Source organism: Dermacentor silvarum, unplaced genomic scaffold, assembly GCF_013339745.2.
Source record: "Dermacentor silvarum isolate Dsil-2018 unplaced genomic scaffold, BIME_Dsil_1.4 Seq468, whole genome shotgun sequence".
Taxonomy (NCBI): domain Eukaryota; kingdom Metazoa; phylum Arthropoda; class Arachnida; order Ixodida; family Ixodidae; genus Dermacentor; species Dermacentor silvarum.
This window is the reverse complement of record NW_023606281.1, coordinates 85,609-113,548: the sequence shown is the minus strand read 5'-3', so window position 1 is coordinate 113,548 and position 27,940 is coordinate 85,609. Positions and strand designations below refer to the sequence as shown.

The 27,940-nt window shown below is 47.2% G+C and overlaps 1 protein-coding gene across 1 annotated transcript in view; it reads right to left on the bottom strand.

Annotated features, from left to right (window-relative positions):
* Positions 1-6,538: 6,538 nt before the first annotated feature.
* Positions 6,539-27,940, bottom strand: part of LOC119435120 (cyclin-D1-binding protein 1 homolog) — a 40,691-nt gene continuing 19,289 nt past the window's right edge. Inside the window, exons 4-6 of the mRNA XM_037702060.2 lie at positions 23,079-23,278; positions 18,104-18,177; positions 6,539-7,183 (exon numbers count right to left, since the gene is read on the bottom strand). Of these exons, the coding sequence (XP_037557988.2) occupies positions 7,018-7,183; positions 18,104-18,177; positions 23,079-23,278 (440 nt within the window). The 3' untranslated portion in view covers positions 6,539-7,017. The remainder of the gene's footprint in view (positions 7,184-18,103; positions 18,178-23,078; positions 23,279-27,940) is intronic.

The window sequence follows — 27,940 nt, the reverse complement described above, 5'->3', positions numbered from 1 at the left end:
CACAGAGGAGTTAGGGCCAACCGTTGGATCAGTTCAAGGAACCGCGGGCGGCGTAGTCTGAACGATGCGCTGGAGAGACTGACCCACTAGACAGCGCTGATAAGGATGCCCCACTCCATCGTCCCTCTTCTTCACTACAATTACCCGGGGGACGAAAAAGGGAGCTGTCCGTCGACCTAACAGTTCGTCACTATTACTGGATCATAGTACGGTTTGAGGCACTCGAGGTTGACAATGTCGCGTCCGCGCCGGCGCATGTCCGAAGATGGTTCAACAGGCTCAATCACATAGTTGACGGGTGGTACACGCTCGACGATGCGGTAGGGACCTTCATACTTGGGCATTAACTTGGAAGACAGACAGGTGCAGCGGAAGGAACTGAGAGCCACACAAGCGCTCTAGGAAGAAAGGTGGCGCAGAGGTGGTGTCACCGCGAGTGTTCTTCTGGCGCACATGGTCAGTGGAGGTAAAGGCACGGGCGAGGTCCCGGCACTCTCGGCATGTCTCACCGTATCAGAAATGGGCGCACATTCAGATGCGTCTGCCGGTATGGTAGCATTGTGTCGATGGTGTGCGATGGGTGCCGGCCGTACAATAAGATATATGGCGAAACCCAGTAGTGCTCTGCGTAGCGGTATTGTACGCGTAGGTGACGAAGGGTAGAATGACGTCCCAGTTGGTGTGGTCGGAGGAGACGTACATTGAGAGCATGTCACCGAGCGTACGGTTGAATCGTTCCGTGAGTCCATTTTGAGAATGGTAAGCTGTTGTGCGATGAACGACGTGGCACTCTTTGAGAACATCTACGACTACTTCGGAGAGGAAAACCCGTCCGCGGTCACTGAGCAGCTCCTGGGGTGGCCCATGACGTAGGATGAATCGACGAAGCAGGAAGGAGCAACGTCACGCGCTGTAGCTGCCGGAAGCGCCGCAGTTTCAGCGTATCGCGTAAGATGGTCGACTGCCACAATGACCCAGCGGTTTCTAGCCGAAGTCATGGGAACGGGCCCGTACAAATCTATACCGACGCGCCCAAAGGGCCGGGTGGGGCAAGGTAAAGGTTGCAGCCCAGCTGGTGAGAGGCGGGGTGAAGATTTCCGGCGCTGGCAATCGGGACAAGAGCGTACGAACTTTTGAACGTAGCTGTACATCCCGCCAGTAGTACCGCTGTTGAAGGCGCTGGTAAGTCTTGAAAACGCCAGCATGGGCACACTGTGGATCAGCGTGGAACGCTGCGCATGTTTCGGAATGCAGGCTGCGAGGCACTACTAAACCACTGGCGACCGTAGGAGCTGTAATTGCGCCGGTGAAGCAGGTCGTCGCGTATGGCGAAATGGTGAGCTTTACGGCGCAAACGCGCGGGTTGTAGACCTGGTCGATGGATCAGAGAGCCCAGCCTATAAGTGACGTAATCCAGGGGTCCTTTCGCTGCTCGGAAGCGATGGTGGGAAGGTCGATGGAAGACACAGTCAACCGAGATATATTGTCAGCCAAGGGAAGCGCGAGAGGGCATCGGCGTCCGAGTGGTGTCGTCCGCTGCGGTAGAGTACGCGGATGTCGTAGTCTTGCAGGCGAAGTGCCCCACGTGCAAGACGGTCGGACACAGATCTTTCAACGACGCCAGCCAACATAGTGCGTGGTGATCCGTGATGACATCAAATGGGCGGCCATATAAATAGGACGGAACTATTAAGAGCCCAGATGATCGCGAGACATTCTTTTTCAGTCACGGTGTAATTATTCTCGGCTTTAGTTAGCGTTCGGCTGGCATAAGCAACGACATACTCAGGGAACCCTTGCTTGCGTTGCGCGAGGACAGCGCCAAGGCCAACACCGCTGACATCTGTGTGGACTCTGTAGGGGCCGTCGGGTCGTAGTGGCGCAAAATTGTGGGGGGAAGTCAGCAAACGACGAAGACTCATGAACGCCTCGTCGCACTCTGATGACCACGAGGTGAGGAGCCCGTTCTCCCAAGGAGCTTCGTCAGGTGCGATACGATGGCGGCGAAATTCCGAATGAAGCGTCGGAAGTAGGAGCACAGACCGATGAAACTGCGCAATTCTTTGATGGACATTGGCTTGGGAAACTCGGCAACGGCGCGAAGTTTGTCGGGGTCGGGCAGAATTCTGTCCTTTGTTAGCACATAGTTAAGTATCGTGAGTTTCTGCGCAGCAAATCGGCACTTCTTATGTTTAATTGTAGGCCGGCGTTCGATAAACAAGTCAATACACGCCAGAGGCGTTCGAGGGGCGTGGTGAAGTCAGGCGCGAAAACGACAATGTCGTCAAGATAACACAAACATGTGTGCTTTAAGCCTCGCAGAACTGTGTCCATCATGCGCTCGAATGTCGCGGGCGCATTACAGAGTCCAAAAGGCATGACGTTGAACTCGTACAAGCCGTCGGGCGTGATGAAGGCTGTTTTCGGCCGATCGACTTCTTCCATAGGCACTTGCCAATACCCGGAGCGCAAATCCAGAGATGAAAAGAACTCGGCTCCTTGCAGGCAGTCAATTGCGTCGTCTATGCGTGGCAGAGGATAGACGTCCTTGCGAGTGATCTTGTTAAGCCGGCGATAATCGACGCAAAACCTGACAGAGCCGTCCTTCTTTGTAACAAGGACGACAGGCGAAGCCCATATACTTTTCAAGGGTTGAATTACTTCGCGCCAAAGCATGTCGTCGACTTGCTCGGTAATCACACGACGTTCACTGGCAGAAATGCGATACAGGCGTTGTCGCAATGGTGGGTGAGAGCCAGTGTCGATGTGATGCATTACAGTTGAAGTCCAACCCAGGGAAGCTTGCCCCACGTCGAAAAACGAACGAAATTCTTCCAAGAGGGACAGCAGCTGGGAACACTGGGCCGTTGTAAGGGTTCCAGTGATGGAGGAACCAAATACATCTGTGGTAAATGCGTCAGATGTAGAAACAGCACTGAGCGAGCGTATGGTAGGTTGCGCAATTCGGGTAGTCGGGCACGTCAATAACTTGCACGTCGTCGATGGCTTCCACGGTACCAACACATTCTCCTCGGAGCAGCACGACATGGTATGGGCACAGGTTGCAAACGAAAATTGCGCTAGTACCCTTGGTGATGTCCACGGTAGCAAAAGGTAGCAACAGGCCCTTGCGAGGAAACGGCCAGATGGCGAAAGTAATGCAATGGCGTCCGAGAGGCCACTGCAGTGCATGGGCACGATCATTGAGGCGTTGGGAGCAACCTGAGTGTCGGCTTCGACGATCAGCTTCCTGGAAAGCAACAGAGCGTCAGTGGGCGTCAAATCTAGCAGCGGCGATAGTTCTATTTCGGCCCGTGCGCAATCGATAACGGCATTGTGGTGCAAGAGAAAATCCCAGCCGAGGATGACTGTGAGAGCAGGAGGAAATGATGAATTCTATGGCGTATACAACGTCCTGAATTTCTACACGAGCAGTGCACGATGCCAAGGGTCAAATATGCTGAGCACTGGCTGTGCGAAGGGATAGTCCGGAGAGGGGCGTTGTGACTTTCCGAAGTAAGCGGCAAAGTGTAGCGTCTATAACACATACGGCTGCTCCCGTGTCCATGAGTGCAGACGCGCGGACACCGTCGACAAACACGTCTATCACATTGGATGGGCTGCAATGAGGACTTCTGCACTTCGACGCTGTCGCAGCCCTTGCCTCTTGGACTGCGACTGTTAGTTTTGCTCATCCCGAGGGGCAGCACGAGGCCGCATCGGCGATAACGAGCGCCGGCGTGGAGATGAGGAACGGCGGGTGTTCGGAGGCGGGCGGTATGTTGGTGACACACCGGATGGTGGGTCGTAATATAGACGGGGTGAATGGTTGGTCATGGATGATTCGACGCTGGGTGGCTGCACACGATTACAGAAACGGGCCACGTGACCGGCGTAGCCACAGGCAAAGCATATAGGCCAGTTGTCAGATGTACGCCACCGGTTCGCTGTAGCTGGTCCTGGCCACGTCGGAGCACGCCCTGGATGGAGCGGCTGGTGATAGGATTGTATAACGGGCTGCACTGGTGGCCAAGCCACAACGTCGGCATAAGTGAGGGGCACGTGAGTAGAGAGTGGTTGGGGCCTCGCGACTACTTCAGCGTAGCTGAGTGGTGCTGGTGCCGGGGCCTGTTGGGGTGGTGCCACAATCTCGGTATAGCTCAGTGGCACAGGCGTAGGAACATGGTGGCGTTGGTCGGGGAAGACCTCGGCGATTTCTTGCTCGATGGCACGGCGGAGCAGAGGCACGATAGGCGAAGCGGGCTGTGGGACATGCGGTGGCGGAGCAAAGGGTACCAAGGAGAGTTGGCGTGCTACCTCCTCCCAAATGAAAGCTTTCATGTCCGCAAGCAGTGCGGTCTGGTCGTAGGTGGTAGCCAGACCAGCGATGTGATCGTCGCGTGATGAAGACCGACGAGTCAACGAGCGCTGCCTGCGTAGCTCCTCGTAACTTTGGCATAATGTAACGATCTCTGTGACGGATTGCAGATTCTTAGCGAGAAGCATGTTGAAAGCGGCGTCCTCGATCCCTTTCATAACGTTTCTGATTCTGTCCGATTCCGACATCGTCGCGTCCACGCGCTTACACAAGTCCAGGATATCTTCGATGTAGCTAGTGAAGGACTCTCCCGGCTGTTGGGCTCATTCTCGCAAGCGGGATTCTGCTGGCACCTTGCGCGCAGCAGGACGACCAAACACAGCTACTAATGAGGTCCTGAACGTGGACCATGTCGGAACTTCCGTCTTGTGGTTGTTGTACCAGAGGCTTGATACGCCGGCGAGGTAAAAGAGCACGTTGCTGAGTTTCGCGGCATCGTCCCATTTATTGATGACGCTTACTCGCTCGTACGTGGACAGCCAGTCCTCCACGTCGGTATTGTCGGTGCCGCTGAAAACAGGAGGATCCTTGTGGCGAGGTAGACCAGAGCACACGACGGAGGGTGCAGGAGGCGTTTGCTGGGACGTCGGCTGAGATGCGTACCGAGACATAGTTGGAGAGGGTACGGGATCGTAGCTGCAGCATGTGTTCGAGCGTAGCACTCTCCACCACTTGTAAAGGTGTTTATTGGACACAGGCGTTAGGGCCAACCGTTGGGTCAGTTCAAGGAACCGCAAGCGCGAGCGGCGTAGTCCGAGCGATGCGCTGGAGAGACTGACCCACTAGACAGCGCTGGTAAGGATGCCCCACTCCATCGTCCCTCTTCTTCACTACACATACCATATAATAAACGTCAAGCAAATTGAAAGCAGCAGAACCTCTCAACTCGAGGGAAAAAATAAACATTAGTGACAGTTTTTCGCAGTAACGTTAAATACCTCATGCTATCCATAAAGCATTCAAGCACTGAACAGTTTCAGACTGCAGCCTTTTGTATGGCAAAGTTCTGTGTATGTGTAGCCGTGGCCATGACATTAAACAGAAAATTTATGAGGCTCTATCTGTGGCACAAAAAGCCAAGTTGGAGATATTGCAAGCAAGGGTACTCGTATGTCGCAGACTATTTTGCTAATGAACATATATAGAAAGTGTAAGAGTGGGGTTGAAGATTATTATGCAGAAGACAAAGATAATGTTCAATAGCCTGGCAAGGGAACAAGAATTTAGGATCGACAGTCAGCCTTTAGAGTCTGTAAAGGAGTAAGTTTATCTAGGTCAATTACTCAAAAATTGGGTTAGAGTGCATACGGCAGGCATTACCAAATCCCGACTGCATGCTCATCACCGTCATTGAAAAGAAGAGTGTACAATTATTGCATTCTACCGGTGCTTACATATGGGGCAGAAACTTGGAGGTTAACAAAGAATCTCGAGAACAAGTTAAGGACCACACAAAGAGCGATGGAATGAAGAAATGTTAGGCCTAACGTTAAGAGACAGGAAGAGAGCGGTGTGGATCAGAGCATACGGGGATAGCCGATATTCAAAGTGACATTAAGCGAAAAAAAATGGAGCTGGGCAAGCCGTGTAATGCGTAGGATGGATAACTGGTGGACCATTAGAGTTGCAGAATGGATACCAAGAGAAGGGAAGCAGTCGAGGACGGCAGAAAACTAGGTGGGGTGATGAAGTAAGGAAATTTGCACGCACAAGTCAGCTAGTGCAAGACAGGGGTAATTGGAGATCGCAGGGAGATGCCTTTGTCCTGCAGTGGACATAAATATAGGCTGATGATGATGATATAAACATTTATAAATATAGACTGTTTTCGCAGAGAGAGCTTCTGTAATTCCTCTAATATTTCGCCACTTTTCGGAACAAGATGTTCACTCATCTTCAATGTTAGTGGTTCGATAGCTTGAATTACAACATTTAACAGATGCTCCTGCTTCTATTCGCACAAGATAATTTATGGACAAATTTATACGCAGAGCGTTTCTGTTTCAAGCTTATCTTCAATACAGGGAACATCCTGCACACCCACAAGAACAGTTTCATTGCTTGGGCAAGCCCCTGTGACATAGAGAAATTGTCAAATCAGGAATAAGCAGTAGTACATGTCTGTCCATTACAAAAAGGCACGATAACACACAAATGTTTCACACCTGATAAAGGTGTCTTGCCTTTATTTACAAAACAGGCCAACGCTACATTCTTGGCTTTATTTACACAATGAACAGCTGCAACATTAAAAACAAGCAAAACGTATTGCAACACTCAAAGTAAAGCAATACATGAGAGCAGTGTCTGGTAGTTATGCTTAGTAGCATGTTTCACACCTGATAAAGGTGTCTTGCCTTTATTTACAAAATGGGCCAGCACTACATTTTTGCCCTTATTTACACGACGACCAGCCGCAACATTAAAAACAACAAAACGTATTGCAACACTCAAAGTAAAGCAATACGTGAGAGCAGTGTCTGGTAGTTATGCTTAGTAGCATGTTTCACGCCTGATAAAGGTGTCTTGCCTTTATTTACAAAATGGGCCGGTGCTACATTTTTGCCCTTATTTACACGACGACCAGCCGTAACATTAGAAACAAGCAAAACTTATTGAAAAACTCATTTGTGCAACACTCAAAGTAAAGCAATACGTGAGAGCAGTGTCTGGTAGTTATTCTCTGCAGCACGCTCCACAAAGGCAATCCATCCTTCTTGGGCAATATTGTGGAAGTGGCTTTCCCTGCAAGTTAAAATTAGACAAGTTGAAATGAACAAAAATGCAAACATGAAAGGCCCCGCCCTTATAGCAAAGTTTAACAAAGACAGAATGCAATTCTACTGATTAAACAAATAACTTCGTTTGCAAATTTTTAATGCTTGGTAATTATTTGCACTATGTTCACACATCAGCTCTCTAACATATTCTGTAAATAAAAAGTATAATGAAACCATTTCATAAGTGAATTTGAAAGCTGGATCGTCCTCAAAGATACCAGTTTTCATTCAGTTCAATCATCCACTTTTCTTTCTAAAAACTGAATGATTCCTAAAGTTACAGCCAAACCTGTCTGGCTGAAACCAAATTAAAGAAGTTCAGATAAAGAATTACATCAGCTGTGGACTAAATAAATGACAGCTGATTTTGAGCCCCTGAGACTTTCAGCATGTACAGGGGTGAGATGGCCCAAAGTCATTTTGGAGCAGACTAAATTTCATTTTTAAGCAGTTTGAAGCAGCCCAATCTAAATTTTAGTGGAATATGGCAGTGCACTTCGAAACCACGACGAAACACAGAATAAACCAACAACACGAAGCGTGTAGTAGAAGCGTGCTTTGTAGCTGTAGCCGACTAGAATATGGAAGACTGGGTTGAGTGGGGGCACGGCGCATGCTTTTCTGGAAAGCCGGAAATATCAGTGGAACTATGATCCAACTATGTACTTCCGCACTGAGGCTCAGGATGATAGCAGCTTATATTCTCAAATTATGCAGTCCGATAGAAGTGGTAACATAATTTCTGGGTCACCATATGTTACCGCAGACCCGGAGAGCCGCAGTCAACTCTGGGCTGGTATAAAGTAAAACTATTCAAATCTGTTTTACAGCAAAGCTGTATATAGCTAGCCGATTCGTTTGTCTGTCGCCTGTACGCAGAAACTATCATCATCAGCAATGACTCGAGCGTCGTCGTCTTCTTCTGCAGCTGGCTCGTTGGAGCCCCTCGGTTTGCACTCGTGCTTGGCATACGCTCGTGTCACTGCTCCCGCATTTATTGTCTTCTTCCACAGCTGGCTGCGTTAATTGCCGCTCATCATTCGAGCGTAGAATTTCACTTTTCTGTCGTCGTAATGGGGATGCCATGTTTGTGAGGGTATGAGCCATTGCTTAAGGGAGTATGAGCCGTTCATTGTCTTACGTGACGGACAGATTTAATTTTGAAGAATCGCAAGCGGCAATGCAACAACGGTGGACTGTAGGCATACCGTCAGTGACGTAATTTTCTCCGTCGGAGCCAGACGTGTGTGTAACCTCATTAAGAAACAAAGACGTAACCAATAATTAAGAAAGACTTTAATGTACGATAGGGATTAACCCAGTGATAAACACCGGGGCCGCACGTTTCAGCTTAGCTGGTTAAGCATCTCTACGGAGTGCTTGGACAGTGATTTACCATATTTACTCGTGTAATGAACGAACTTGCATAATGAACGCACCCCCAACTTTAGCCGTCAAAATTAGGATTTTTTTCCTGCGTAATAAACGCACCCTGAACTTGCTGCCGTGCAGTAGGAGAAAAACAGTACGATTTGGCGTTCGATATGGCATCCAGCGGGTACGATTGTATCGGACGCCGAATCGTACTGTGCGTCTCCTACTTTTATTGCGATATCAATCATATGGACACTCCAGGCTCATTTTTGCCGTCCGCGCCGACGATCGCGGCTCTATCTCCCGCGTTCGAGGGAGGAAACTGGGAAAGAAATGCGTCGCATTTCGTCGCATGCATGGCGCCGGTGGGAGGGGAAGAAAGGATGCGGCGAAGCAACTGCGCATTGCGCGGCCGTGCGTGCCCTATCTTGAAAGCGATCTGCGTCGGGGGCTGAGTGTAGGTGCGACGTCGGTTTATACATTTGCACACGCTCCGTTATCGCCGCTCAGTTTGCATTGAAGTGATAGACGGCACGAAGGTCACTTCGCTCGCTGTTGCTGCCGCACTTCCTCACACCAGCTTTTCGCCAGTGAGTGTCCGCAGCCATTGAGTGTGATTGGTTCATATTTGCCTGTGCGCGCTGACACCATGCTGGTTAAGTTACTTTGCAAGTTTACACGGCCGATAAAACTATTATCCTTACTGCGTATAGCTCTCTACGCATTTGCTATCGCAATCGATAGTTCGCCTTTCGGACGAAACTGCGACTTTTTTACTGGTGGCCGCGGAAAAAAAATTGCTCAAAATTTTACACCGCATAATAAACGCACCCCCAACTTTGCGCATATATTTCGGGAAAAAAAGTCTGTTCATTATGCGAGTCAATATGGTATGTAGCAATAATACGTACAGTATAGACCACTTATAACGTAACCGCTTATAGTGCAGGACCGAATATAGTACGGTCGTTTCAGACTTTTCCCATAGCACTCCATGTATACGCATACCGCTTACAGAGCAGCCGCGTGAGACGAAATACCGGTTATAATGCGGCTTTCGTGGGAAAATCTCGCCAACAAGGGCGGTAGCGAGCATGCTTCTCAACGAGGTGTGTGCTCCCGGCCGGCATATGCATTATTCAATGCAACCACACTCTCGTTAATTCAGACTTATTTGGCCGCACATCGGTTAATTCGGACTACTTTCGGAGCTCGGTGAGCGCCGCAAGAGAGCAAGAACGGCGCTAGCGTCCAACCGAAACGAAGCGGCGGAGTCCACATCGCCACAGCCATCAGTTGAAATCGTACGTGAATGACAGCAACGCCGGAACGCTTCGAGCCTATTTGTGTCTTGAAAGCCTGTATTCTTGCGTTTGCCGCTGCGCGTAACAACGCGTTGGCCGCGGGCTTTCATAAGTGCGTAGTCGTCATCCACGATCGCGTCGATAGCGGCCGCGGTTTTCTCCGCAGCGGTCGCAGCAAACAGTAGTTTCGTTTTGTGGGGTCTCACATGTGCTCTTGGGACAAAGGAACGACACATAGTAGTGCAAACAATCAAAAGGGGATTTATTGCACCTTTCATACACTAATACATACTAGCCGAATTACTACGAATAGAACATTCACACGGGCGCGCGACAAATCAAGGAAGTCCGACTCACCGCGACCCGATAGCGAGCGAATACGTTCGCCCCATGCTATGACATCATCGCCTAGTCGTTCACGTGTACAGTCACGCGAACGGTGGCGCGCTCGAACGATCCGTGTTCGTCCATACCGGTGTCCCGCTCTAAGCCTCGCGCGACGGTCGCGCGAAGCGTTCGTGCGTGTTGGTCGCTGATCCCCAGCCAAAGAGAGAGCGCCTCCGACCTTTTTCTCCCAAGTGACCTCGCCGTTCGGTGGCGTTAGCATCGCGACACTAGCGCCATCTCTCGCAACGCGCCGCAACCACCGCCTGGCTTAGCCACGCAGAGAAGCCGGACTACAGGAGACATGCGGGGAAAACAACATCAGGGGACGCGTGAGAGTCGCGCATCCCCACATCCCCCCAACCTTAAATCACTACACATATGCCGGCGAAACATGTCACAAGGCCTATCAACGCGCGCGTCGCGAACAAAAGTTAGTACATGCGACAGTGGCGCCGCCAAGTAAATGTCCACGCGTTATCCACAACGTGCGAGCCGACATTGACTCTGGGGTTCACCGCTGGCATCCGTTGGTCACAGCACCACGTCTGCAGATTCGATGGCACGACTCCAGCCCAGGACTCCGGAAACGGCGACGCAGAAGTCAGCACGAGCAAGCGTCGCTCGCGCCCTGCTGACGAGAGCCGCAGTAGCCGTTGGTGACTGCCGGCTCTTTTCCCAGCCGCCGAGGGTTGCGAGCGGGACATTGGCGGCTGCCGAAGTCGCTGCGCCAAATTGACCACAGGCATCTCCAAAGCCTGGGGTAGCTCGATTGTAGTCCGGGGCAGCAGCGCTGACGATGTGCAGGTGACAGCAAACCAGGGGTGACTCCGCTCACGCTGCGTACACCCAACGCACTCGACAAACACTAAAGTAGTGCAAGGGAGAGGAATTCGGCATACGCATCGCCCACGTGGTACGATGTTCAATTCGGCTAGCGAAATTTCGGACGGCACTTCAGATGCTAAGTTCACGTGAACAAAGCTTGCTTTCTTGAGTCGAACGAGTAATTTCAATTTGTGCGAGGCTAACTAATGAAGGAAGCAATGTGCGACATCTCAACACCACGGTCCACTAGGTTGCGTCCCTCAACGTGCGACAGGCGGCTTTGTTAAGCCTTAGGCCTAATGCATTGCTACTTTGACAACAACCGGCATCCCCCCCAAAAAAACAACACCCAAAATGGGCACAAGAACAGGCAGCCGCGAGGAGACGTTAGCTCTGTGAGGTGGTCCTACTCCGCTCGGTGCACACAGCATCCGAGTTGACGGCGCCCACCGTCCCAGACGGTGTCGGAGCGCCCGGTGCCAGGCCGCAGTACCAGTCAGCCCGTAGCGGCACCCGTGGCCCGCGGCCACCCGGCTCCCTGAGCCTCGACTTCCGAAGTCAAAGATATAGAAGAAGCTATTTACATAAGAAATTCGGACCACCCACGAGGCTTCCGTACTCACTCGCTTCAGGCTTGCCAATGCTCCGCGGGCGCTAGGCCTCGCTCTCCCAGGATGCAGACCACGTGGCTCTCGTACCGACGAGTGTACTTCAAAACACTCGCGAAAAGGCTTAGCATGTTGAAAAGTTCAAACACGCTACAGCAACCGTCGCCTCGCTCAAGAAAGCACACCGCCGACACTAGCGATCAAAATCCACGCTAGGACTACGCTTCGGTTGAAACATCTCGAACTGAGCAAAGCTGTTAAAATTATCGTCCGATGCCCCAAGAGATCCACGTTGGGCAGCCAGATGTGGGGTCTCACATGTGCTCTTAGGACAAAGGAACGACACATAGTAGTGCAAACAATCAAAAGGGCATTTATTGCACCTTTCATACACTAATACATACTAGCCGAATTACTACCAATAGAACATTCACACGGGCGCGCGACAAATCAAGGAAGTCCGACTCACCGCGACCCGATAGCGAGCGAATACGTTCGCCCCATGCTATGACACCATCGCCTAGTCGTTCACGTGTACAGTCACGCGAACGGTGGCGCGCTCGAACGATCCGTGTTCGTCCATACCGGTGTCCCGCTCTAAGCCTCGCGCGACGGTCGCGCGAAGCGTTCGTGCGTGTTGGTCGCCGATCCCCAGCCAAAGAGAGAGCGCCTCCGACCTTTTTCTCCCAAGTGACCTCGCCGTTCGGTGGCGTTAGCATCGCGACACTAGCGCCATCTCTCGCAAAGCGCCGCAAATACCGCCGGGCTTAGCCACGCAGAGAAGCCGGACTACAGGAGACATGCGGGGAAAACAACATCAGGGGACGCGTGAGAGTCGCGCATCCCCACAGTTTTTACTCGGTACGCGCGACGGCCGCGTGTCTAAAAAACTGTGTAGTTGCCATCGATAATCGCATAGACAGCGACCGCGGTTTCAACTGCCGTTGTTGCAGCGAATGGTAGCTAATACGTCCAGACTTGGTGCGTGCATTGGGCGCGTGCCTTCAGCACCGCAAAGTCGCCGTTCATAATCGCATCGATAGCGGTCACGTTTTTTTTCCGCTGCGGTTGCGGCAAACAGTTGTTTCGTTTTGACTCGGTGCAAAGCTGCCGAACTTGAAGAGCACCAACTACATCGCAATTATGTTTTCGCCAGATCACTGGCGAAAGCGTAATCACGATGTGCGCGCGATAATACAAAGCGTGTCTACATGCTTGGTCTACATATTTTGCATACATGCAGGGCTTGAAAATCGTTGTTTTGGTTATAGTGCGGTACCGCTTATAGTGCAGATATTCGTGACTCCGGCGACTTACGTTATAAGCAGTCTATACTGTATATGGACACTCCAGGCTGATTTCTGCCGTCACCGTGATGTTCCCTATAATGTCCAAGGGTGATACCATCGCCGCTGTGCGCCGTATGCTGTGTGTGCGAGTGAAAGCGTGCGAGGGTGAGCCGACGATGGTGGCTCAATCTCGCTTGCACAAGTGGGAAAGAAGCGTGCTGTCTTCCGTCGCGCGCAAAGCACCGGGGGGAGGGGGCGTTCTACTCTGGCGGCTGCTGCCGCGACCGCGCGGGTTTCGTCTTGAAAGCGATCTGCGATGGGGACAAAGTGAGCTGAGTGTTGATAGCTTCGTGTGCGCTGTTTTTGCCACTTAGCTCGTGTTGAAGAGAGATACAGCACGAAGGTCAATTTGCTTGCTGCTGCTGCCACGCTTCCTCACTCCAGCGTTTTACAGCGAGTATCCGCGGTCATTAAGTGAGATGTGTTTCTGCTTGCCTGTGCGTGTGACACCATGCTTGTTAATTTAGTTAGTAAGCGAACGTTTACAAGTTTACACGGCTGATAGAAGTACTCTCTTTACTTCGTATAGCTGGCCACTAATTTGCTATCGCAATCGATGCTTCGCCTTTCGGGCGAAACTGCGACTTTTTATTCCAAATCCACCTTCATGATAGGTCAAAATGGCTCATGCTTCGTCCATGTGGGCATAGAAACAGACTGGAATAGTGTTACGTTATACTGGCCCTGGGGACAGAGACGCCCGCCCACTGAACCCGCTGCAGCACACACCTTCCCAATATCTTGCTCGCTCGCAGTGCCCTCGGCCTACTTTTTGTTGTTTTCCGCCTCAGCTAGGGAGCATCGCAGCGCTCGGCCCACTGCCCTGGCCGTTCCTACAGCAGCGATAACAGCTAGGAGTGGCCGCGCGCGCGATGGCCACTTGTGGGAAGCACCAAAAAGCGCAATGCTTTAAGCGTGAAAATTACGAAAAAATGTGCAGGAGCACGTCGTGCGGTGTGCGGAATATGAACGGCTGCACTCTTTTTCGTAGAACGAATCCGCTCACTGTTCGCAGTCACTTCTGGAGCACACATGCCGAACCCGTTCTGGCGCAGTGCGGCGCAATTTGGGCAACTTTACTGTGTTTGGCGCAGTTTGGCGCATGAATTTGCGTTTGTATCAAAATGGTGAAATTGGCACAGGAGTCCCACCCCTGCATGTAGATCAGTTTGGTGCATGAATTTGCATTTGTATCAAAATGGTGCAATTGGCGCAGGAGTCCCACCCCTGCATGCAGATAAGAAGCTTAAGGCTTCTATTGTTTGCAATAGGTGCAAGAAACAAGGTGCTGACATTTAGCACCACTATAACCACAATTGGCATGTGGCCTGCTCATGCCACACGCTTTAGCTGTAGCCCTCCATATTCAAATGTATGTGTAAGGCGTAAATGCTGTCATCAGGCAACTGAAAAACATATATGAATAAAATTTATTACAGCTAGAACCAAAAGTTAAGATTCCAGTGACTGATGGCCTCAGAATTTTGATTAACAACACAAAAATTGTACAAAAATCAAGAGAAATATTTTTTTAAATTAAAACATTGAAGCAACAAGTTAAATGCATTTCCCAGTTCTGTGTTTCCAGGTGATGGAGTTTAAAAGAGGAAGAAATCAACATATTACATTACACAGGGGTTCTGAGCTGGGCTAGTTGATTTACATTACAATTTACATGCCTTTGTTACCTCGGTTACAGGAATTTCACAGAAGGTGCATTCACAAAGCAACAGTGTGTGTAAAACTGTGTAATATGTCAAATTTGTCTGCTTTCATTGCACTACTACAGTACAGTTTGTATTACTGCAAATTCCATTTCTTGTAAAATAACTGATTGCCTAAATTAGAAGCCTAGAAGTGTGCTCAGTCATTATGAAGAATACACACACAATAATAAATTCCAGCAACTTTTGGCTAAACCTCATGTCATGACATGCCAAACATCTCTAAGGCTTGTCCCCTTCGGGATCGGCCTTACGGGCATGGTCGTACTCGCGCAACCGTGCTCGTAAGGCCGGTTCATAAAGGGCCATTAAAGCAGAATGCTAAGCTAAACTGCAGATCACGCTCTTGCTGAGTTTCACTTGTCAAGGCACTGCAGTCTTCTTCCCCACTCAATGTTGATAAAGTCTTCAAACGAGAACGGTTGGGAAAGCAGCGCTAAAGAACACAAGGACAGAGAGACATAGTGCACATGACGGGCGCTGACTTACAACTAGTCTTTATTATCACCACCCGCACATTTATATGTGCCACAATAGGCCAACTCAGACAACTTAAGATAAAAATATTCTTTTAAAGGTTTCACGCACGAGATGCTTCTGACTGAGCATGCGTGAGGCAATGAAGGACGCCATGAGCAGAACTAACCAAATGAAAATGCAACAACTAATGGATGCTTTACTACAAAGGCGTACGAACCATGAAGTTAAAATGATCCCGAGAAAACCAAGAAAGGCACAATATGCGTGCGTGTCAGGAGAAGACCAAAAAGAATTAGGAAAAAATACATTATCAACAATATATGAGATATCTAACTCAGCGTGTGTCGCGGACGCCAGAAATATTGTCAGACCCCGGTGAACGAGGCGCAGACGCCGGACTAAATTCCAAAGCCGACTTATCCGCTTCCGAAAATAATCCCCCGAAAGCAAGGACAATTAAGAGTGGGCCCTCTGGTGCGCCAGCGAACGCCGGTTGCTGTCCAAAGACCGAGTCAGAGCCCAGAGTTGTCAAAACACAACAAAATATATTCTTCACACAAGGCAGTTACACACACACTTGCACACTTAGGCTAGACACAACACAATACAAATCAGATGGGTATTAACAAACACAAGAAAATAATTCACGACAAGCACTAAGAGTCCAACACGTAAAGTACAAAATGAAAAGGAACACTAAGTGTCCAATCGTATTCACCGTGCTGGTTGGTCTTGGAGTCAGACGATCTCGGTGTAGCTCGAGCAAATCTCGAAGAAAGAACTTCTTCCGGAAATGCAGACGCTCGATGAACTCGTCGACTAGCTTGCCGGGGAATCCCCTTCTTCCGCAGACGCTCGGTCTTCACGTTACATCACTTCACCGGTGCGGACTGAACTCCTGAATTCCCCCATCTGATTCTCGCACGGCGGTTATATAGCTTCCACAGGCGTTCTCGAACCTTCCTATCGGAGTCATGATCTCGTAGCATGGCCAAAGCCTGGGGAAGCTTCTCGTCTTTTCTGGTACCTTCGACCGCTGCTGTCGGAGCTTTGTCGAGGGGGGGGGGGGGTGATGATGACTCATGTTGTTGGCGCGCGCTAACGCTGTAGTTATCTCTCTCGACTCGCCGGGTGAGAAGGTGTCTTGGTGCGCAGACATGCTCTCTCTCTCTCCGGTTAATGTTGCTTCGTCGAGTCTCTTCCAGACGTTTCGGCGCTGTTGTTAGCGTTGTTGCCACATATGTGCTCTCCCCCTCTGTTGAAGTTGCCACGGGGCCAGCATGTTCTTTCGCTGGCTTGCGCGACACTCGGCGCACGCTTGGATTACGCGCTCTTTTGTGACAGCGTGAAATCAAGAAAAGACGAAATGGCAAAAAAAAAAAAAAAAAAAAAGGGGCCAGGGTGCGTTGAAAGATACAAAACTTACAGCCTTATCATAAAGTTCAATGATGGCGATACTAGACAGTTTTAGTTTAGTGTACGATATACCATTATGAACGCTATAAAACAGCGCATCGTCATTGTGCACGCGCAGAACGCTAAACGACCCATAGCGTATAGCGTATGCACGCTATTTCTTAGATTTAACGTTACCATTTTTGCATGGTTTTTGTAGTTTTGTAGTAAAACATGGCGGCGGTCCCAGTTGCCTGCTTTGAATTGAATTTGGGGTTGCTTTTGTAAAATTCACTTCGTTCACAGCAAATGACTGTGTGGCAGGCCGCTTCGACGACAGAGTATTATAGATAACCTTGTGGAGTTTTCGAGATCGCTTCTCATTTCGAACAAATCCCCTCGAGATGTCAGCGCCACCTATCGGTGAAGTTGGGAGATAGGCACGACGACGGCATATGGCCTCCGAGATGAGAAGATCTTGCAGGCCAACTAAATCTGTAATAAACGTGCACTGCTTAGCGTATGGCATACTATAGCGTACGCTTTATGCACCCTTCCCTTTTCTTTTTGGCCGTTTCGTCTTTTCTTGATTTCCCGCTGAGTTAGGATTTCTCGCAGATTGTTTATAATGCCTTTTTTCTGCGTTCTTGTTGGTCATCTCCTGAAAAGCACGCATATTGTGCTTTCTTGGTTTTCTTTGTGTCATTTTTATTCAATGGTTCGTACGCCTGTGAAGTAAAGCATCCATTAATTGTTACATTTTCAGTTCGTTAGTTCTGCTCATGCTGTCCTTCGTCGCCCCACGCATGCTCAGTAAGAAGCATCTGTTGTGTGAAACCTTTAAAAGAATGCTTTTATCATAAGTTGTCTGAACTAGCCTTGTCATAGCAGTTGTGAATTTATTGTTAGGAGATTGTGGCACATATAAATGTACGGGTGATGGCAATAAAGACTAGTTGTAAGTCAGCACCTGCCATTTGCACTATGCGTCTCTGTCCCCCTGTCTTTTAGAATGGTACTAACTGGTAAATTGCATCATTGTTCGCAATTGTCATCTAGAGGTCAAGATGCCCTAGATAATGAAAGCCTGCAGTAGTTGGCTTCAACCAAGAGTACAGACTTGGTAAGCCAGAAAATTATGCAAAAGTTAGGTGATGGTACTACTACAAAATTCCCACACCATTTCCCCATGATGCAATCTAATGACAATCTCTGGCCAAGGCTAATTAATTTGGTAGTTACAAAAAATATAATGAAAATCTATTAAAAAATTATCTACATGGTAACTGCTTTTGTGTGTAAAAAGACCAAAATACGCAGAGTGTTAAATCTATGGTACCCCACTGAAATTATCCCTACTGTAGTGTGGGAATTAAATTCAAGAAGTGAGATCCAGCTTAATTTTTTTCACACTAAGAATGCCATCTTCCTTTACACACACAAAGTTCTATAAGAAAAAAGTTCTAAAAAAAAAAAATCACTTGAAACTGTCTATCTACAATGTCCTACAACAGAATAAAACTTGCTTTGTTGCTTCCAGTATGGCTAGTACACATTCCTTCAGTGCAGTGCCCTGGAAAACGACAAAGGAAACGGTGTACATCAGGTGCACATGAATGGGTCAGAAAAAAAAAAAAAAAAAAAGCTAAACACATTCTAAAGCAGTTTCATTTTGTACGATGAGCAACACGAGAACAAGGTGAGAGCAGGAGCCAACGTTTCGACAAGTGGACTTGTCTTCTTCAAGGCGACATCACATGTATAATTTCTTTACTGCCTAGAAATATCTGCGAAACAATTTGAAAATAAAAATAAAATACTAAATAACTTCAGAAACCAATAACGGCTTCATAATCAAAAAATCCTGTTGATTTCCCTTCATACTATGAACTATGCATGGGGCACTCCAGGTGTGAGAGACATTCTGGCAAGGCAAGTAAAAACACATGCTACGGTTTAGGTTGCACTGGGGAGCATACAGCACCTGACAGCCAGCCTGTCCAATTTATGAAAAACTGCGACTTGTTTTGATGCAACATTCATATTTTTTTGATACCCCATACAAGAGCAAAAACACTTTTTTTTTTAACCATACGTTACTAGAGTTGTGCCTCACTTAGTGAACACTTTGCCCGGCAAACATTTTGCAGAATGAATCGGGCTCACCCACAATTTTTTACTCTCAGAGCAAACCTGCTTTCTCTGAAAGAATAAGACACATACATCTACGCACAGGTGCACTTGCTTATTTGCTGGCCTTCATGTTCCTTTGCCTAGTCTCGCTTTCACATTGCTCTTGTTGCATCTTCAGAAATTTGCCGAAGAAAAGGGAGAGGCAGGCGACTTCGAATGAGTTCTTTCATCCCGGATCCCGGAAGTGTGAGACAGAGACAGAAGTTCTTCACAGCAGTGTCTTCCACCTCATCCAGCTGAGGAAGACTGTCTCAGATTATTGAAGTGAGAAGTGTTCTAAATGTGCAGATAGGTGTATATTTCACGAGCGTAAAAGTCGCCTTCTTTGACCATCTATCTGGATCTCGAACGTCCCACGAACGTCCTCCTTTCTTGGTAAATACAGTGGAGTCTCGATGATACGATCATGGCTAATACGAATTTCCGGATGATACGAATTTTTCCGTGGTCCCGGCCGAGCCCCATTACTTTGGAACGTGCTCGAGAACGATTGTTATGAATCGATTTTCGACCCGCATCGGTTGATACGAATAAACGGCGCCCCACCCACGGCCGCGAAAGAGAATAGCGTGCAGTCACGCGCTTTCTCCCTTTCTCTTTTGGTGCGGAGGCGCGGACGCGGCGCCGGACAGCGCGGAGGCCGCGACGAAAGAGAACAGCGTGCAGTCACGCGCTTTCTCCCTTTCTCTTTTGGTGCGGAGGCGCGGACGCGGCGCCGGACAGCGCGGAGGCCGCGACTGGGCGCGAAGAGTTTGAAGCAGTGGCGCTTTTGTGCTTTTCCTCCTTTTCGGCGGCCGCCCATCGGACTCCGGCTGCTGTGCTTCGGGCCGCGTTCTTTGTGTTTTCGCCATTTTGCCTAGTTGCAGCGAGCTATGTCTACCGAGATACGATCTCAGCTGATTCGCGCGGCCGTATGCCGAGGCGCGGGAGCCTCCATTGGCACGTCTTCCGTCGACTGCATTATCTGTGCCGATGTCACAGGGCGATTGTCGGTTTCGCTGCTGTAGTCACACGGTGCAAGGTAGCGCGGCACATTCAGTCGGGTACTCCTCCGCTTCTCCCGCTAATCACTGTATTTTTCTTGCCATAGGAGGCTTGTGCGTCCCTATTCCGAAGGCGTGCTTCGTCCAAAATTTCTTCTCCTACGAGCAAGGATCCATCACTAACCTGGGAGCTCTCAGTAATCCGAATTCTGCGTGTCAAGTGAAGACGCCGGCATGGTTTACGAAGCAGACAACTGCGGTTGCCATCTTGCCCCTGCCACAGCAGCAACCAATGGAGAGACGCCTTCCAGCACGGCAGCCAATCGGAGGCCCGCTTTCATCGGAGGGCCCGTGTGACTACCTATCGCAGACCCGCGCTTCTTTTGTGTTTGCGCGTTTATTACAAGATTGCGATGACGGACGCATTGAGAAGCGGAATGGCGAAACTTTGAGCTTTCGAACGATACCAAGATGGCGGCGCTCGGTGGCGGGAAATACGAGATATGTCTTCGTGAAATGCGATGATTTTGCGCGATTTAGAGCTGTTTTCTTGCCCTGGGCGCTGACGAATAAATCTTTTTCGGCCACTTTTAGTGCGTTTTCAGTCAAACCATTTTGATACAGCGTAGATTAGGTGTCGCAGATACCGAAATGCGTGGTTTTCAAAAATGAATTTTTCTTGCGATTTTCGCTATCTGATCCCCTCATCCCCCCATAATTTAGCTAGTTTTAATTGTGTTTCGATGACACGATTTTCGGCTAATACGAATATTTTTCGTGACCCCGTGAGATTTGTATCATCGAGATTCCACTGTACAGTGAAAATGTTTTTTTTTTTTTTTCATTCCATGGCTGGGTTGGTTCTGTGAGACGTTTTTTCTTTGGGATGTGTTTTCCAATTGTTTTCTATGGGAAGCCTAATAATTTGTTCTTGCACCCTGGTTGATAATGTGAAAACACAAAGGTTATTCCATACAACACACTAAAAAAAACAAAAAACAAAAAAAACATCCACTGTACACTGAAAATGTTTTTTTTTAAGTGTGTGGTATGAAATAACCTTTGCGTTTTCACATTATCAACCAGGGTGCAAGAACAAATTATTAGGCTGCCCATAGAAAACAATTGGAAAACACATCCCAAAGAAAAAACGTCTCACAGAACCAACCCAGCCATGGAATGAATTAAGTTCTTTCTTTGAGGCACAACTGTATTTATGTCAAATGCCAATCTTATGAAATGATTATAAGTCATAACTTACAAGCTAGGATTTGTCTACAAGGGTTGCAATATTCAGAAAGTTAAAATATTTTGCAATAAAGGTAAGGCGTGCAGACACAGACGCAACAGAAGAGAAGTGGACAAGACGAACGCTGGCGTTTGTGTTGTCCCCTTCTCTTGTGTCTGTGTCTGCACGCTTTACCTTTTTTGCATTATGAATCCTTGCCAACTAGCTCAGTTTTCTGTCGTTCTAAAAACATTTTGCATTACTATTTCAAACCTGCATGAGGGATTTTTTTTTTGCCAAACATATTTATTAAGGACACTGTAAACATAATGAGATAATCACTCTATGCACACTGAGTATGAAAAGGTACAGATCCAAAGTTTCGGATTAACGCAATTCAAGATTTGCAAAAGACTGCAACAAAACATAAACAAACTGGGTGATATGTGGTGTTTTACGGCACAAGAGCCAGACATGGTCAAAGAGTGGCAAGAACACGATAATGTACCATCAATGCAGTGCGAACACTAGACATAACACAGATGTAGAGAGGCCTAAAAATAAGGTCCTGAAAATATGAGCACGCATGTGGTGAAGTATGGTGCAAGATAAAATAGTTAGAATACAGGCTAAACAAAGCTTGCTGTGTCGACATTTGCTTCTTTGGAGAACTACAACCTACCAGGGCTACGATTACAACAGTCTTGAGACCAGCAAAATCCATATGGAGGTATTGCAGCTACAATCTCCATTAAAGGCTGTGCTATGAACCTGGGTAGAAATGCTTTTGTTTCCATTTCTGCCTCACAAAATTGTAGAAATGCATGGGGGACTGTAAGACTCACCACAGTTGTCACAAATGGTAAGCTTACTGGAACAAATTTTAATACAGTGTAGTTAAAATATGCCATAATAAAGTGCATATTTTTTGCTGTTTTCTTTAACATACAAAACAAAAATACATGCAATTGTAGGCAGGTTTCTCTACATCTCCGAGTTGTGTGGATGACACCTGAGGGTCAAAGGGTGGATGCTGAGGCATGACAATAGAGGTATGCAGTGTAGTACAGTACAACACCGTTGTTACATTTTTCAGCAAACCATGGGAAAAAAAAGGAAAAAAAAAAAAAAACCCTTAACAGCCCGGAAAACGTAACTGTGAGGAAGGCCGCAAACCGACACACCGAAGTCAGAAATAGCTCTGAATGGCTGCCAGTATAGTTATTTGACGTCTCAGCGCTCGTACTGGGATTGGGGACAGCACGTGCGTCTGTGTATAATTAAGGGACACGTACAATGTTCCGAAACAGTGGCCCCTTTTCAACTTTTAATATGCTTCACCACATGGATCTATTGCGGCGAAGCTTAATAGAGAGAACTAGTGATTATGCGCAATGCATAATGCACCTTTGCCAAATAAATGTAGCCTGCGCTCAACGGATCTGGCCCAGTGTGCGTGGTTCTCGGCTGGTTTTAGCCGATGTACACTTCTTTGGGTGCTTCACCAACTGCTCTGTGCACGTTTTCTCACGATACGCTAGTGCAGCGCCTAGCTTGCGCAACTTCGGCAGCTTAGTGCAAACTTTCGTCACTTGGTGCAACGTGCCGGCCGCTTGCTGAGAAGTGGCAGTCGCTTGTTACAACGTACCGGCTGGCTGCATCGCTAAATTTATGTTACCGTCGCAATGTATGAAGCGAGAACATTACAGAATAGCACTGTATCAAAGGGGAACATAACACATGGGAGTCAATAGAATTTAGGCCGGGGCCGCGAAAACATAACATAGTAGCTGGAAAAACGTAACAGCGAGGAACCTATCAACAGGGTTCCACTGTACTAATCTCCAGCCACTGCATTAGATGTGCTTTTCACTGTCTTCTCATTAAAGTTATGCTTTGATCTTTTCATATGTAAAAATAGAATAATCCAGCACAACACCACAAGAGGAAACTTGGCAACATGTGACTTCTTAATCTGCGTGTTCTTTTAACCATGCAAGATATCATCACAAGGGCTGAAAACAGTTTGTAAACACATTTTGTAAAGGTGCTTTGTGCTTCTGTACTTACACTTTCTTGGATAGCGGTTCCAAAGATGGGAGGGTGGAGGCATGTGATGAAGTGTTCCACGAATGAGCTAGATGTTCGAAACATATCGGCTATTGCGTCCAAGTCTGCGTTCTCTTGCATGTTTGTGCACCGGCCACAAAACTTCACAAGAACACACACTTTGCGCATAGTAATGCGGAGTGCCTTCATGAGTCCTATGCCTGCCGCAAAGATATTTGAAAGGCAAACCATCAAGAAAATCAAGAGAAAGCGTAAACTGCATAGGATAATGACTTGCAATGGCCACATAAATACCTTTAACTGAGTGAACTTAAGCACCGTATTTTCTCGCATATAACCCGCACCAAAAATTGAAAAACATTGCTTAAAAAGTGGGGGTATGGATTATCTGCGAATATTCGCGAAGGGAGGGGGTGGGGGTCGGCTTCACGGCAACGCGTGGCCTGCCATGCGGAGTCCGCATTGTCCGCATGCCTATCGACATCGACGTGTGTTAAGCCAATAAGAGGCCAACACAGGTTATAGACAGATCCACATCCATAGTCTGGTTAGACGCTTTTCGCACGGTTTTGCAACGAGTCGGGTGCCGTTTCTTGTACACCCAGTTTGCATTAGGCATCATGAGTGTGTCTCGGCGGCAGTCTTTCATAGTGCTTCAAAAAATGTGCCATAAGGAACATCTTAGATGGTTCCGAAGACGATTACGTCTTTGAGAGCGGTGATGAAGCCTCGGATGGCAGCAGTGAATCGGACAGCACTGACAACATGGTGGCGGTCGTTTTGAAATAAATGTGTTTTGAAAACGAAATGATGACTGCACGTAGTTGTAACTTCCTAGTCAAATTTTTTCGGATAAGCGTGCGGGTTATATGCGAGGTTATTTTTTTTCTTTTTCGTGGAGTTGAAAGTTAGGAGTGCGGGTTATATGCAAGGGCGGGTTATACGCACGAAAATACGGTAAATGAAAACTAAATTATCTGCACAGAATTGCAATAAAAGCCAGTATATTTATTTCTTGTCGATCCCTTCCCGTGCCTTATTTAACACTGGTAGCAGGTACTGAATGGACCTTTTTCAGGTCAGTAGAGTGCTGCTAGCGGCAACCATAAAAAATGCAACTGGGGGTCTTGTTGGCGCAGTTTGACGGGTTTGATCGTGTGTTTTAGTCGCGGCTAGCTTTCAAGTAGGTTTAAGCACTGTCCCATTTTGTGTGTGTGCATATGTACTCTTGTGACTTGCTTCTTCGAACTCATTGAGCACTGTTTAGAAGATGGCCGTGATGCATCTGGTGTTGACACGGCGCACTGCCTGCTTCGTCTGGTATAGGCAGTGAACAAGAGGGACACGAGGACAAGAGAGGGATGCGGGGCCACACCTAGACCCAACTTTCAGCTTTTATTGTCCTCGTTTATTGTGTGCAACAGCTATCACTCGTAGGGTCACCAGCCCATTTTGACAGCATTCAAAAGGTCCATTTTACACTGCATGCTGATCCGTTACTGTGCTGCTCTTGGTATCTACCTGTCTCAAACTTGGCAAATAGAGGAAGGCTATTGGACTTTATTAAACCAGAGTACTCTGTACCATAATGCTGTTTGTGCAAATTTATCCTTTTAATTCCATTAGCATTAGGAGTGTCAAAGTGGATTAAAGTGTGTGTGTGTGTGTAGTGGAACTGACGGTGGTCTGGTCTGGTCCACTGTCAGTTGCACTTCGCTCCTTTAAGAGGCAGGGATTAAGGCGTGTGTCGCTTTGAAGTTTACATCGCCGTGACGTCATAGATTATTATGTCTTCTCAGGCCTAGTAAATTTGTTATCAGTAAAGATGGACTAATTTTATTCTAAAAGAGCCAGAACAACCCAATATTAGAAAATACTTTGAAATCTGTCACATCACAGTGATGTACCGGCTTCGAGGTTTCAGTGCAAAATTCAAAAAATACATATTTGACCTTTCTTTGCTTTTCTTATGATCAACCTATTACTGCAAAATTAACAAAAATTGGAAGTTTATCAGTCTAAGCTGATTTAGTGTTTCTCTTTAGTTTCCCTTTTAAAAGAAAGTGTTAGCTTCTCAGTAGGTTAGCACACCATTAAACATATTTTCCATGAGTCGCATTGCCTAAATGTTGTGTTGAGTGCAAAATGCAGCTGAGCACATGAAGAGATCAAGAGCTTGAGCAGATTATGCTTTCTGCTTTGGCCCAGCACACCGTGAGGCCAGCACCTTCGGAAAAGTCACACAGGCAGCTGCTCTGATCTCATAGGCTCTGGGCCACCTGCCTCCATAATTTACCAAATTAGAACGAAATGGGTTTCACATTTTCTGGTTTCACATTTTCAAATTTCGCCAAGCTTCGTTCAAAAATCTAAGAGTACTTCAATTGCTATTACAATGACAAAGCTTGACTCACAGAACGAGGACCACTGCATCAAAAAGAACAATTCCAATTCTAATTCATTAATGTAGAAAAAGCAGGTGAGGGTGAAAGAGGAGAGCCACCCCAACAGTACGAGTACAGAATAAGCGCAAATTGATTGCACTTCACATGCACCACCATGTTGCCAGAACTAGCGACTTGGGCAAGGAAAGGAACAGAATCATAGAAAAATATGGCCTTCTGGTCAAAGTAAAAAGGCAAAGAGCAGAATAAACGCAAATAGTTATTTTCTAGTGCCTGGTGAATCTGTAAACTTACGTACCGTATTTCACAGACTACAAGTCGTGGTTTTCCTCCAAAATTTGGTGCGACTTACAGTCCGGAAAATATGGTAAGTGCAAAAGACAGTAAAATAAAGCACACTAATGCTTTTGTGTTTGCATTGTATCACTAGGAAAGTCTGTTTCAAAATTTGCAAAGCTCCTATGCAGTACTCCCGTGCACCTGCTTTGCACAAGAATGAGAAAGCAGTTACCGGAAGAACAATAGTTTGCAACTCTCTAACCTTTAACAAAGACATATCGAAAGTGTAAAAATTACACCACTTATACTGCCTACTCTAGACAAAGGTGACATATATGAGACTAAATTATGCCACTATTTTGTTTGAATGAGACATTTCTCAAAATCTTATAGCTGAAGAAAAGATTTTATGTAAACTGTAAATGGTCATGTTGATTTTGCCTACTTCAAGGATTTTATCAGCTGAAGTCTTAACTTTCTTATTGCAGAGTTACGAACTTGTAAGCTTAATGTCACATGTTTTTTTGTCTTTTTTCATTTTGGGGTGGGGAAATCAAATAGTTTCAGTGCTCGACTAATTAGAGCAATTCTGCCATTTACATGTATTTGAATAGGTAGGTCGTCAGTTGCGAGTCTCAGCTGCTACACAGGACACGTCACAGTGGAACATCTACTCAATTAGGAGTTCCAAGTTTATGCAACCATTGCTCACACTTTCTGGCTGCACTGGCCAGCATAGGGAGCTGCAAAGCTGAGCTTGGTTCAACTAATGTTAGGCAGCGGCTGTATGAAATTGGGTGAAATAAAAGCCCTGCCACTTATGTAGAAGTACTGATAGAGCCTTCTGGGTAATACAGGCTGACTCTGACAAATCAGACAGCAAAAAATGCAGGCGTAACAAAGATACTTCAGTTTTGAATAGAACAGGAAAAGGCAAGCAAGAACAAAAAGATTCAGCTACACTGGTATACTACTATTTTGGAACTCAGTATTTCGTCAACAGAGATTACCTCTCAGAGAACCAGAGAAAATTGCAACTGAAGGCCCACTTCCCACTCTCAATTTGTGACACTACCTGTTGAAATTACAAATTTCACTCTATTCCCAGAGCTGTGGACCCTTTTTTCTGTGGCTTTTAACATTGCTTTAATGTCATTAAAAGGTGTGGGAAAAAAGTTACACTTGGTGTGATGTCAGTGTAAACTTGTTTAATTTTGATAAGTGTTGCAAAAAAGTCTACAAAGGTTGCCATGTTAACTTCTTTTAAATGTCAACAATGAACTAGTCTTATTTAGTGAAATTTGGCTTCAATTAGCACCTTAATGTTCTTTACAGTGTGAAACACCTAAGAGAGATTAATACAGAGTTTTAATATTGTGTGTAGGTAAAACATCTGAGCATACTTGCCAATTTAAGCATCAGGGAAGGTGAACAGGAAAAGAGTATCCTGTCAAATGGCCTGCCACTGGCAGGCAGAACAATGCAGACCATAATCCTACAAGGGCACTGGGCTAACCTAAATACAGTTGAACCTCATTGATACGACTCTGCATACGTTTTTTAGGATAATGTTTCTTTTTTGTTTCCCTATAATACAATTTGGTTGGATAATACGTTAGATAATACGATTTTTGGATGATACGCTTTATGTTCCAGTTCCTGTGAAGTTCGTATCGACGAGATTCCGCTGTAACCAAATAGGAATGATTGAACTGTAGAGCACAATGTTAAAAACAAAAGGCAGTAGACACAGACTTAGTTGAAAACCAGTGCTGCCCCTGCGACACTGCAGTGGCAGCACGACAGGCTTTGGTGGTGGTGCGGCCATAGTAGTGCCGAAAGGGAAATTGCCACAGGGAGGCGGATGTCCCCGCAGCACGGCCTCGGGAACAAGAACATGCACCTGAGTCCCTTGCAAGGACCCAGATGCCAGAGAGAAAGAGGAACTTAGGGGAGGAAAAAGCTATGCGGGGCCCCAAGGTCTCGGCACATCCACTACAGACAAGCATAGACTGAGATGTGTTTGCCATGCACTACAATTCGGCAATGTTTTGCCAGCTAGCCCAGACATACACTTTCATTTCATCAGTCAAGTAGCAACTTAAATTCCCATATGCTATTGCAACAAAAGTGTGTTTGCTTGGGGATGAGAAAGAAGCTACAGATAACATTTGCCAT